At 43.8% G+C, this 14058-nt stretch overlaps 1 protein-coding gene across 1 annotated transcript; it reads left to right on the forward strand.

Annotated features, from left to right (window-relative positions):
- Window positions 1-3127: 3127 nt before the first annotated feature.
- Window positions 3128-5931, forward strand: LOC134734657 (small ribosomal subunit protein eS19-like). The gene has a single exon (XM_063628032.1). The coding sequence runs from the start codon at window positions 4805-4807 to the stop codon at window positions 5225-5227; it is 423 nt and encodes a 140-aa protein (XP_063484102.1). The 5' UTR covers window positions 3128-4804; the 3' UTR covers window positions 5228-5931.
- Window positions 5932-14058: the final 8127 nt, after the last annotated feature.

Raw genomic sequence — 14058 nt, forward strand, 5'->3', positions numbered from 1 at the left:
TTGGACAACTGTTCCTCATCAGATGTCCACTTCCAAAATCAGTTCCAATCCATAACATATTAATTAGATCTTTTGGAGACATAGGGAAGAAGATACTTATTGCATACCACACAGTAGAAACTAAACCAAATTCTTCATCAGCCACTCCTCTTCATCTTGCCTCACACATTTTTTTTTCCCTGCCAATAATTTTGTTTCTCTTTTTTACCTCTACAACTTCTTAAAACTCATTCTGTTGTCCAGGGCAGTTCACCTCTACCCTCAGCTTGTGTGTCCCACTCAGCAAAACAAAGACCAAGCAGAAGTCACCTTCCCAGTTCCTGTAAGTATGTCTGTTTTGAGGTGGGACAAGGAGAAGCCTCAGTTCATCTGGCCACATGTACACAGAGCTACTTATATGTACCCTGTAAGGATGTTGTGAGGATGAACAGAACTAGAATTCAGGCCTAAGTTTTCTGACCTCAAGTTCAATGTCCCTTTCCTTAGCTATCTCAAGACAACAAAATATTGTACACCCTTTATTCTCAGAGATTTCCCCAGCTCAAATGCTCCATTTAACTGGATTTTTGTAACATTCAACTTTTTTTTTTTTTCTTTTGAGACACAGTCTCACTCTGTTGCCCAGGCTGGAGTGCAGTGGCGTGATCTTGTCTCACTACGACCCCCGCCTCCTGGGTTCAAGTGATTCTCCTGCCTCAGCCCCCCAAGCAGCTGGGACTACAGGCACATGCCACCACACCCAGCTAATTTTTTTCTTTTTTTTGAGATGGAGTTTCGTTCTTGTTGCCCAGGCTGGAGCGCAATGGCATGATCTCTGCCCACCACAACCTCTGCCTCCCGAGTTCAAGCGATTCTCCTGCTTCAGCCTCCTGAGTAGCTGGGATTACAGGCATGTGCTGCCACGCCCAGCTAATTTTGTATTTTTAGTAGAGACAGGTTTCTCCATGTTGGTCAGGCTGGTCTCAAACTCCGAACCTCAGGTGATCCGCCCGCCTCGGCCTCCCAAAGTGCTGGGATAACAGGTGTGAGCCATTTTTGTATTTTTAGTAGAGATGGGATTTTGCCATGTTGGCCAGGCTGGTGTCGAACTCCTGACCTCAGGTGATCCACCAAGCTCGGCCTGTAACATTCAACTTTTGGAAGAGACAAAGAATTAGCCAGGAATGTGAAAATAAAAATTTGATTTCTAGCACATGTGTCAGAGTCAGTACAAATGTATCCCTCTTATTCTCTCTGTATCTGTGATGCCAGCCCATGAGACTTGAATTTAGAGTGATGACACCTGAAGCAGAGTGACATTCTCCCTCATTAAAGAGATATTATTATGTTCACTGACCCCTACTTAGGCAAGAATGTGGGCAGAGATGTTTCAAAAATCATGGGCAAGACTTGAGATGTGATGAGGCTTTCTTCCTAGCCTAGTTTCCCACTTCCTCCCAGGAAGGGAAGGAGATCAGGGTGACTGAGCCTATCAACGAGGTCTGCAGACGAGGCAAACAGCCATGACAGTCAGCATCAGGGTTAGCAGTAGAGTGCGTGTTAGTTTCCTAGAGCTGCCATAGCAAAGTACCACAAACTTGCTGCGTTAAAACAACAGAAATGTACTCTTTCACAATTCTGGAGGCTGGAAGTCTGAAATCAATATGGTGGCAGGGCCGTGCTCTCTCTGAAGGCTCTAGGAGATCCGTATGTGCTTCTTCCTAGCTTCTTATGGCTGCTGACATTCCTTGGCATTCTTTGGCTTATAGATGCCTGACCCCCGACCCCCATCTCTGCCTCCCTTGTCACATGGCTGTCTTCCTGCGTGTGTCTGTTATCTCTTCTTATAAGGACATCCATCATTGGATCAGGGCCCACCCATCTTAATTAATTACATCTGCAAAGATCCTATTTCCAATTAAAGCCCCATTCACAGTCCTAGGGGTTAGGACTTTAATGTATCTTTTTGGGGAACAAAATTCTGCCCACAATAGAGTGCTCTATCTTTCATGTTTGTCAGCAGAAGAATCTGCCGAAATGATTTGGCAGCTAGGACAGAAGGAAGGTGACTGAAGTGATTGAAGGAAGGTGAACTTGTGAGGAGGCAATGTCCACATTTCTGAAAATCGGGCAATGCAGGCTTTGGGAGCCAAATGAATCTTTAATCTCCTCCCCCCTCCCTGGCATAGGCAGATTTTCGAAACTGCCATCTGAAGTATAGGATACTTGCTATAGCGTCTTCATCTGACCTTAACTTCAAAATAAATCCTGGCAAAGTGGCCCATTCATCATTCATGAGGTGCAGTTTCACCAGCTAGTTAACATTCCCTTTCCAGGTAGATGTGTGTGTAATTCATTCCAGTATTTAAGAGAGATCTCCCAGAATTCTACTCAGATTTATTGTCAAATAACTGTTCAGTAAAACTGCGTCTTTTGCTGACTCAGGTCTGGCAGGAAGAGTTGCCACAAGCACGGAGCTCTGGCATCGATTTGTGACTTCCCAGCGGGAGAACCTCAGGGGTGGAAGCCCACAGGCTTGATTGCCTTCTTAGATTAATATTTAATAGGATGACCACCCCCATCCACCCTGCCAGCCCGGATCAGTGCCACCAGTCAAGGCTTGGCCTTGCTGTGAACAAGGGCTGTGAGGAAGATTTGGCAAAATTTTAATTAACTGAAGATAAACATACATAGGGAGCATGAGTCCATTAGCTGGCACCACCACCCAGAGAGAAAAGGCCTCACTAATCACAGGCCACAGCAGGTGAAATGACCTGCAGACCTGCAGCATCCATTTGCTTTCAAATTAAAAAACATATTTTCAAAATAAATACACATGGGGCCCTGCTCATCATGTCGTTTCCCCTGAAAAGCAGGAAATCTGGGATGCTAATGAGCAATGCTTTCAATATTTTAGCCCAAGAAAGCTGAAAACACAAATGCAGCAAAACAAGGCTGGAATTGCCCTTCCTTTGGAGGAGGGTGGAAAGTTGGGACAGGAAACCAAGGAAAGGCAATCAGAAATGGAGGACTCAGTCCAGTGGAAAAATACAATAATATAGTTGGCCTGGGAAGAAGTAACTGGATCTAGAAATCAGGCGTGGCAGAGGTACCCATTTGCTCAGCGGCAAGGAATTTGCAAGGTTAGATCGTAGAATAAGTCTGTAATTCACCAACCTTTGGATTGCAAGATGGCCAAGAAATAGGGATAGAGCTTGAGTTTACAATATTCTAGAAGGAAAATTTTATACAATTTGGTCAGAAAGTGGGTATTTCATTTGCCCATTAGGCTATATATTCATCACTTAATATGTAACAAGTGCCATTTCATGTCTGGGGAGGTAGCAGTGAAGGAGACTTAACAAGTCTCTGTTGTCATGTGGCTTACTTTCTAGTAGGGGGAGGCAGACAACAAATACCCAAGAAAATATCAGGTAGCATTTAAGTCAGAGACCTGAATGGTGAGAATAGCAAGTACAAAGGCCCTAAGGAAGGTAAGAGCTCAGCCTTTTGAAGCAATGAAGTGTGGCTGGCGCTCAGTGAGAAAGGAGATGAGGAGAAGAAAAGAATAGGTAGGGGCAAGGTTCAGGATATTGGGTTTTATTCCAAGTGCAATTATTCATATGAAACTTGTCATTCCCACTAGATTACAAGTTTCAAGAGGGCAGAGACTCTCTCTTACTCACTCAATACATAGTTTGCATTCCAGGGCATCTACTAGCTGCCTTTTCTTTTTCTTTGAGCCTGGTCTTCTTCTGGCCCTTCTATAGTATGGTGAGCCAGCCTCCAAGATGACTTCCAATGACCCTTGCCTCCTTTTGTAATCCCCTTTCACATTGATTCAGGGTTGGACCTTTGTGGCCAGTAAAAGAGGGTAGAATTGATAGTGTATGATGTTCAAGGCTAGGTTATAAAAGTCATTCCAGCACCCATCTTGGTCTCTTGGATTTTGTTTTTTTTTTGGAGACGGAGTCTCGCTCTGTTGCCCAGGCTGGAGTGCAGTGGTGCGATCTCAGCTCACTGAAAGCTCCGCCTCCCGGGTTCACGCCATTCTCCTGCCTCAGCCTTTCCAAGTAGCTGGGACTACAGGCGCCCGCCACCACACCCGGCTAATTTTTTGTATTTTTAGTAAAGACGGGGTTTCACTGTGGTCTCGATCTCCTGACCTCGTGATCCACCCGCCTCGGCCTCCCAAAGTGCTGGGATTACAAGCATGAGCCACCGCGCCCAGCCGGTCTCTTGGATTTCTTGCTCTGGGGGAGGCCAGCTGCCATGGGAACACTCAAGCAGCAATGTGGAGGGGCCCACATGGAGAGGAACTGAATCCCTGGACAACAGCCAGCAACCAATTTGCCATTCATATGTATGAGCCACCTTGAAAGTGGATCCTCCTATCCTAGTAAAGCCTTCAGATGATTGTAGCCTCAGCTGACACATTATTACAAGCGTATGACAGACCTTGAGCCAGAACTGCCCAGCGGAGACCTCCTTAAATTCCTAACCAGAGGAAACCATGAGAGACAGTAAATCATTATTATTTTAGGCCATTAAATTTTGGGTGATTTGTTACACATCCTTAACAACCCAGAACACATAGTATAAGGTCATGTATGAAGTAATGGGATGAAAGCATGACTATGAGAAACTGCTTAAAGGGGATCCTTTTCATGTGGGACAGAAGATCAGAGAACTCCTAAGACAAGGGGCGGGCTCACATCATTCCTTGGGGACATCTAAGAGTCAGGTCTGAATGAAAGATCATTGGTGAGGTCACTTAAAAATAAATGTGGCCCTTTCCCCTGGCTGGCAGCGCAGAAGCCGCAGGATGCCTGTAGTTACTGTAAAAGACGTGGACCAGCAGGAGTTCGTCAGAGCTCTGGCAGCCTTTCTCAAAAAGTCCGGGCAGCTGAAAGTCCCCAAATGCGTGGCCAAGCATAAAGAGCTTGCTCCCTGTGATGAGAACTGGTTCTACACACGAGCTGCTTCCACAGCGTGGCACCTGTACCTCCGGGGTGGCGCTGGGGTTGGCTCCATGACCAAGATTGATGGGGGACATCAAAGAAATGGCGTCATGCCCAGCCACTTCAGTCGAGGCTCCAAGAGTGTGGCCCGCCGGGTCCTCCAAGCCCTAGAGGGGCTGAAAATGGTGGAAAAGGGCCAAGATAGGGGCCACAAACTGACACCTCAGGGACAGAGAGATGTGGACAGAATCACCGGAGAGGTGGCAGCTGACAACAAGAAGCATTAGAACAAACCATGCTAGGTTAATAAATTGCCTCGTTCGTAAAAATAAATAAAAATAAATAAATAAATGTGGAGGGCAGAATTTATCCATTATTATCTCTTGTGAAGGAGACAAAAGCCAGGCGATTCAAAATATATTTATAAGAAACTAGAACCTGTGTAACTTCCCTAGGTTTGTTGTTTTTGTTACCCTGGTCTAGTTATCCAGGGTGAAAAGCTCTTGAATATTTGTCTGGGGTAACAAAGAGAAGGGAAGAGGGTTTGGGAGAGAGGAATTGCCCCACTTCAAATCTGCCTCAGAGGGTAGCTACCGGAAGAGGAAAGCAGGCCTTGGGCCTTGCTGAGGGAATCAAGTTGAAGACAGAGAGCCTGACTGGTCCTGAGACAGGCCCCAGGGCTAAGAGTTGAAAGGCCACTGCACAGTGTGTTGAATAAAGTGAGCCGGGTTCAGTCTTTTCCTGGGGCATAGGCATATCCGCAGCCTTCCAAATCTGTCTTCTACGGGAGAATCTTCCCCTTGTCAGAGCTGGTACCTCACAGGTGAAAATGTGAAGTAATCTCCAACAGCTCTGGGAGGTGAATGCCCAGCAAAGTATTTATCCTCAAACAACCCCCTCCTGGCACATTTGTCTGGCTATGTATTTGTGTAATTAATTGATGTTGTTCAGTTAAGATCTATTAAATTCTTGTCTGAAAATAAATGTTATCTGGAACTCCATGTGTTAAAACAATAAAAGCAGTGCTGTTCCAGTTAAGGTGGGAATGGGAGAGGGGTGCTGAGTCCCGCTTCCCCTCAGCTTTGCCTCATCCACTCACCCCACTTAGTATCCCCAAGGCCTTTCCCAGGAGCCCTAGCATTCTGAAACTCATAGCTTGAAAACAACAGCTTGAGGATATTATGGCACCTGCTACATCATTTTATAATAATCTGCTATTTGTGATTACTTATGCTACTGTTTTCTTCCACTACTGCAAATAAACAGATTCATCTTCCTCAGATACCATCTCATGTACTTAAGGCCTCTAGGAAGATTCTGGTTCTCAGAAGTTCAAGTCAGAGGGGCTTAAAGATGGTTGGTACTTGCCTCCTCCACAAAGAAGAACCTAAATAGTGAGTAGATAGTCACATTTCAAATAGGTCATCCAAAAAAGAACACTAGAATTCAATGCAGAAGTGTCAGAAAACACCTAAGGCAAGGAATAAAAGGGAAGTAAGGCAGCCTGCTCAGCCAGGACCAGCTAGGAGTCTGTAGAGACTCCCCATTGTGGGGAAAAGGGAAGTGAGAGACGCCTCATGGTCCACATTCTCACCGTGGACTCCTGCAGTCCTAGCCATGGTAGAGCCCCTGACCCGCGGGGGCCCTGAGACGAAAACAGAGAACTTCCTGGAGACCACACAATGGCACTGCCCCAGAGAGGGAGTTCACACTGGATCCCACATATCCATAAGGCATCAGCAGCTCCTGTAAGGTGCTATTTTGAGAGCCCAACACCATGCAAACGGCACTCTCCCTGGGGCCCAGCAGTGCCTACATCTCCATGGCCCTGGCACCCACTGAGATTCCCCACCTGCAGCTACCACCACAGCTGGCTGCTGCCACTGAGGCTGAAGTGCTGGCCACTGACCCCACTCCCTCCAGAAGCAGAGCCACTGCACATTTTCACACACCCAGACAGAATCCTCTGCCCATAGCTGTTGTTACTATGCTGCTGGGGCTAAAGTGTGAGTGAAAGGGCTGCTGCCATTAGGTCTGAAGCATAAACCAAGCTCGCCTACATATAACTGCTGCCACTGAAAGCAACTTCACCCTCCCCAGGAGCAGGGCCATAATGCAGTTGCTGCTGCCACCCCCCTAAGCATTCTGCTGGGGGCCTGGGGATCACTCTGTTTCTGCCTACCACAGCCAGTGCCAGTATGCACCATTGTTGGGGGGAGCTGACTACAAGCCTGCTCAGGCTAGCTTTCCCCTAATCCATGCTAGAGCACACAGTCTGTGGGCCTGAGGTTCATCCAGCCCAGTCCACTAGTGTCAGCACCTGAACACTCCTCCTGGGGGCCTGAGGTTGGCCCCACCCATTCTTCCACTACCACCACAGCTGGCACCTACTTGCACACAACACCTGCAGACCTGGAGACTAGACGGCCCAGCCCATTGCAGCCACTGCCAACACCACTGCATACGGCTTGGGACCCAGAGAATTGTCTCACCACTGCCACTGCCATCACTCACAACATGCCTACTGTCCAGGTTCCTGAGAAGCTGCCCACCTGCCAGCCAACCACTGCCACCAACATATGAACAAGCCACCTGGAAGCCCAAGAATCAGCATGCTTGGACCTGCTAACACTGGTGTCAGCATATGCCACCCTGGGGCCTAAGGACAGACACATTCAGCCTACCACTGTCACCATTAGGTCCCAAAGACTGGCCCACCTGGTGTCCCAGTCCCTAGCAATACTTCACCACAGCCTCCACTAATGACCTCATCCTAAGCCATTGAAGATATCACAGACATCACTAACACTGCCTATAGCCATAGAAATCATAGACTACATTACTGTACACACCCAGAATCAAGGCCAAAGTTCCCTACAAAAACAATACCATAGATACATCTTCAGGAAAAAGTCCTCCCCTACGAAAGCAAATTCAAAAACTGGAAGAAGCAACTGTTATACCAAACGCACAAATGTCAATATAAGTACATAGGAAACATGAAACAGCAAGGAAGTATGACACTTCCAAAGGAACATAATAATTCTCCAGTAACATAACTAAAAAAAAAAAAAAATTTATAAAATCCTAAAAAAAGAATTCAAAATACTGATTTTAAAGAGGCTCAGTGAGATACAAGAGAATACTGAAAAATACAAAGAAATCAGAAAAACAATTCAAGGTATGAATGAGAAATTTACCAAAGAGATAGTTATCATAAAAAGAACCAACCAGAAATTATGAAACTACAGAATTCATTGAATGAAATACAAACTACAGTTGAAAACTTCAACAATAGACTACATCAGGGAGAAGAAAAGAGCTTCAAATTTGAAGACAGGTCTTTTGAAATAAACCAGTCAGACAAAAATAAAGAAGTAAGAATTTTAAAACATGAGCAAAGCTTACATGACATATAGGACACCATAAGGTGACCAAATATTCAAAATTTCAGAGTCCTAGAAGGTGAAGACAAAATGAAAGTTATTTAACAAAATAATAGATGAAAACTGTCCAAGTCTAGCAAGAAAGCTAAACATCCAGATACAAGAGCCTGAGAAATTCCCAAATAGATACAATGCAAAAAGGTATTCTCCATAGCACATTACAGTTAAACTGTCAAAAGTTAAAGACAAAGAATTCTAAAAACAGCAAAAGCATCTAGTCACTTGTTGGGAACAGGCCCCCCAAAATCTGGCCATAAACTGGCCCCCAAACTGGCCAAAACAAAATCTCTGCAGCACCATGACATGTTCGTGATGGCCATGACGTCCACACTGGAAGGTTGTGGGTTTACCAAAATGAGGGCAAGGAACACCTGGCCCACCCAGGGCAGAAAACCACTTAAAGGTGTTCTTAAACCACAAACAATAGCATGAGCGATCTGTGCCTTAAGGACATGCTCCTGCTGCAGACGACTAGCCAAACCCATCCCTTTATTTCGGCTCATCCCTTTGTTTCCCATAAGGAATACTTTTAGTTCATCTATAATCTACAGAAACAATGCTTATCACTGGCTTGCTGTTAATAAATATGTGGGTAAATCTCTGTTCGAGGCTGTCATCTCTGAAGGCTGTGAGACCCCTGGTTTCCCACTCCACACCTCTATATTTCTGCATGTGTGTCTTTAATTCCTCTAGCGCTGCTGAGTTAGGGTCTCCCCAACCGAGCTGGTCTCAGCAGTCACTTATAAAGGAACTCCCATCAGACTAACCGCAGATTTTTGGCAAAAACCTTATAGTCCAGGAGAGAATGGGATGATATAGTTAAAGTGCTGAAAGAAAAAAAAAATGGTCAGTGAAGGATACTATAACCAGCACAGTTATCCTTCATAAGTGAAGGAGAAATAAAGTCTTTCCCAGACAAGCAAAAGTTTAGAGAATTCATCACAACTAGATCAGTCATACAAGAAATGCTTAAGAAATTCTACACTCAGTAGTAAAAGAAATATATCTATCATCATGAAAACACATACAGATATAAAACCCACAGATAGAGTAAACTCAAAAACAAGAAAAACACTCGAACGTTATCACTACGGAAAACCACCAAACCACAGTGATAAACAATAAAACAGAAACAAAGGAACAAAGGATACAAAAAATAACCAGAAACATATTAATAAAATGACAGAAAAAAGTCCCCACATATCAATAATAACCTTGAATGTAAATGAATTAAACTTTCCACTGAAAAGATATAGACTAACTGAATGGAGAAAAAAACATGACCCAGGCCGGGCGCGGTGGCTCACGCTTGTAATCCCAGTACTTTGGGAGGCCGAGGCGGGCGGATCACGAGGTCAGGAGATCGAGACCACTGTGAAACCCCGTCTCTACTAAAAATACAAAAAAAATTAGCCGGGCGTGGTGGCAGGCGCCTGTAGTCCCAGCTACTCGGAGAGGCTGAGGCAGGAGAATGGCGTGAACCCAGGAGGCAGAGCTTGCAGTGAGCCGAGATCGCGCCACTGCACTCCAGCCTGGGCGACAGAGCGAGACTCCGTCTCAAAAAAAAAAAAAAAAAAAAAAAAAAGAAAAAAACATGACCCAACTAAATGCTGCCTAAAAGAAATTCATCTCACACATAGACACATGTAGACTAAAAGTAAAGGAATGAAAAAAGATATCCTATACAAATGGAAACCAAAAGTGAGCGGAAGTAGCTATACTTATATCAGATAAACAGACTTTAAGTCAAAAACAGTCAATAAAGACAAAGAAGATCACTCTATAATAATAAAGGGATCAGTTAAGCAAGAAGATATATAACAATTCTAAACATATATGCACCCAACGCTGGAGCACTCAGATATAAAAGCAAACATTATTAGATTTAAAGGGAGAGATAGATTCCAATACAATGATAGTTGGGGATTTCAACACTTCATTCTCAGCATTAAACAGATCATCTAGACAGACAATTAACAGAAAAAAAAAAATTTAAACTACATACTAGACCAAATGGACTGCCAGATATTTACAGACCATTTCCCCCAATAGCTATGGAATACATATTCTTCTCATCAGCACACAGAACATTCTTTCAGGATACATGATATGTTAAGACACAAAACAAGTATCGAAAAATTTTTAAACATTGAAATTATATGAAGTGTCTTCTCACACCACAATGGAATAAAAGTAGAAATTAATAACAAGAGGAACTTTGGAAACTGAACAAATATATGGAAATTAAACAATATGCCCCTGAATGACAACTGGGCCAGGGAAGAAATACAAAAATTTCTTGAAACAAATGAAAATAGAAACACACACAATATACCAAAATCTGTGGGATACAGCAAAAGCAATGCTAAGAGGGAAGTTCATAGCAAATAAGTGCCTACAGCAAATAAGTAGAAAGATTTCAAATAAACAATTTTATGATGCACCTCAAACTAGAAAAGCAAGGACAAACAAAATCCAAAATTAGTAGAAGGAAATAAATAATAAAGATCAAAGCAGAAGTAAACACAATAGAGACTAAAAAGAAAAAAAAAAACCCAAAACACCAAAGGATCAATGAAACAAAAGTTGTGTTTTTAAAAATATAAACAAAATTGATAAATCACTTGCTGGACTAACCAAGAAAAAAGACAGAAGACCCAAATAGACAAAATCAGAAATGAAAAAGAAGACATTACAACTGATAAGATGGAAATACAAAAGATAATCAGAGACTTTATGAATAATGATACACTATCAAACTGGAAAAGCGAGAGTAAATGGACATATTCCTGGGAAACATATAGCCTACCAAGATTGAATCAGAAATGTTAAAAGAGAAACTTCAGCCAAATTAAATTTAAAGGAGTTTAATTGAACAATGAACGATTTGCGAATCAGGCAGCCTCCATAATCACAGCAGATTCAGGAGACTCCAGGGATGCCTTGTGGTCAGAACAAATTTATAGACAGAGCAGGCACAGTGGCTCATGTCTGTAATCCTAGCACTGTGGGAGGATCATTTGAGGTCAGGAGATTGAGACCAGCCTGACCAACATGGTGAAACCCCATCTCTACTAAAAATAAAAAAAAAATTAGCTGGGCGTGGTGGTGGGCACCTGTAATCCCAGCTACTCAGGAGGCTGAGGCAGGAGAACCACTTGAACCCAGGAGGCAGAGGTTGCAGTGAGCCGAGATTGTGCCACTGCATTCCAGCCTGGGCAACAGAGCGAGACTATGTTTCAAACAAACAAACAAACAAACAAACCAAAAACCTTACAGACACAAAAAGGGAAATGACGTACAGAAATCGGAAGTGAGGTACAGAAACAACTGGATTGGTTAAAGGTTGGCATTTGCCCTATTTGAACACAGTATGAACACTTAGCAGTCTATGAGTGGTTGAAATATGGCCACTGGGATTGGCCAAGACTCAGCTATTGTTCCAGGCTCATACTCCTAAGTTAGGTTTTCAATCTTGTCTGCCTATTAAGCTAGGTCACAGTTCATCCATAAGAACTGAAATATGGAAGTATGGAGTCCTTCTCAGGCCACAGTTTGCTTTAACAGGAAGAAATAGAAAATCCTGAAAAGATTAATAACAAGTAATGAAGTCAAAGCAGTAATAAAAACTCTCCCAACAAAAGAAAAAGCCCTGGACTGAATGACTTCACTGCTGAATTCTACTAAACCTTTGAAAAGAAATTAACACCAATTCTCCAAACTATTTCAGAAAATTGAAAAGGAGAAACCTCTCCCAACTAATTCTATGAATCCAGCATTATTACCCTGTTACCAAAACCAGACAAAGATGAAACAAAATAAAAGAAAGAAAGGAAATTCTGGACCAATATATCTGATGAATACAGATGCAAAAATCCTCAACAAACTATTAGCAAATTGAATCCAAAAGCGCATTTTAAAAACCCACCATAACAAAGTGGGATTTATCCCAGGCATGCAAGTATGGTTCAACAAATGCAAATCAATAAATGTGATACATCATATCAACAGAGTGAAGGACAAAAGCCATATGACCATCTCAATAGATGCAGAAAAAGCATTTGATAAAAATTCAACATCCTTTCATGATAAAAGCTCTCAACAAAATAGGCACAAAAGGAACATGCCGCAACAAATTAAAGGCCATATATGACAAACTCACAGCTAACATTATACAGAATGGGGAAAAGCTGAAGGCCTTTCCTCTAGGAACTGGAACAAGACGAGGATGCCCACTCTCACCACTCCTATTCAGCATAGGAGTGAAAGTCCTAGCCAGAGCAATCAGGCAAGAGAAAGACATAAAAGGCACCCAAATTGGAAAAGGGAAGTCAAATTGTCCCTCTTTTCTAATGATATGATCTTGTACCTAGAAAAACATAAAGACTCCATCAAAAAACTCTTAGATATGATAAATAAATTCAGTAAAGTTGCAGGATACAATATCAACACACAAGAATCAGCAGCATTTCTTTTTTTTTTTTTTTTTGAGACGGAGTCTCTCTCTGTCCCCCAGGCTAGAGTGCACTGGCGCGATCTCGGCTCACTGCAAGCTCCGCCTCCCGGGTTCACGCCATTCTCCTGCCTCAGCCTCCCGAGTAGCTGGGATTACAGGCGCCCGCCACCACGCCCGGCTAATTTTTTGTATATTTTTTAGTAGAGATGGGGTTTCACCGTGTTAGCCAGGATGGTCTCGATCTCCTGACCTCGTGATCCGCCCACCTCGGCCTCCCAAAGTGCTGGGATTACAGGCTTGAGCCACCGCGCCCGGCGAATCAGCAGCATTTCTATACAACATTAATGAACTAGCCAAGGAAGAAATCAAGAAGGCAATTCTATTTACGATAGCTACAAAAATAAATAAATAAAATACCTAGAAATACATTTAACCAAGAAAGTGAAAGATCTCTACAAGGAAAACTACAAAATACTGATAAAAGAAATTGAAGAGGATTGAGAAGAACAAGATAGCTGACTAGATGCAGCCAGGAAATGCCTCTCCCACTGACAGAAACCGAAAATTGACTAATCCATCACACTTCAAACAGATCTTTTGAGAGAAAATACAGAAAGTCAATAGAGAGGCAACACAGACACTAAGGTTGAAGAGGGAGGAAGCTGGGAATACTTCACAGAGTTGCTGAGCACCAGGACCAGCTCCTGGCCCTAAGCAGGTCCTAAGGAAGAGATTCAGCTACAAGAGATCCCATGATCCCCATAGACATTTGAATTTGCAGGGGAACTGCCTGGAAAGTAGGCAGAGGCAGAACTCGAACCTGTGCTAAGCCCAAAAGGTTTTGCATGGGGGACAACTGCAGCAAAAGGTGACCATAGGTGTCCATCCTCCAAGGCTCTCCATTTTGCTCTGAGTGACTCTAGCCCTTGCTGACTGCCAGGCTGGGAGAGAGCAGAGCTGTCTTTCCTGCAGTACTAGGGTGCATCTGATCTGCACACCCCCCTATCCACTGGCTCCTCCTAAGGCCCCTGCCTGGCTGCTTGCGCAAGAGCGTGCACACAGCACACCCTCCACTGCCCCACCTGATTGCTTTGCTGGTGGCCTGGGAACGATTTAGCCTCCCCCATTCCTCAGCACAGCCAGTGCTCAACCCCAAGGGGCCAAAGGACAAAGCCATGGGGCAGGTCCCAACTCGCCAGGGTTTGAGCATATAGCT

The sequence above is a fragment of the Symphalangus syndactylus genome, chromosome 12, assembly GCF_028878055.3.
Source record: "Symphalangus syndactylus isolate Jambi chromosome 12, NHGRI_mSymSyn1-v2.1_pri, whole genome shotgun sequence".
Taxonomy (NCBI): Eukaryota; Metazoa; Chordata; class Mammalia; order Primates; family Hylobatidae; genus Symphalangus; species Symphalangus syndactylus.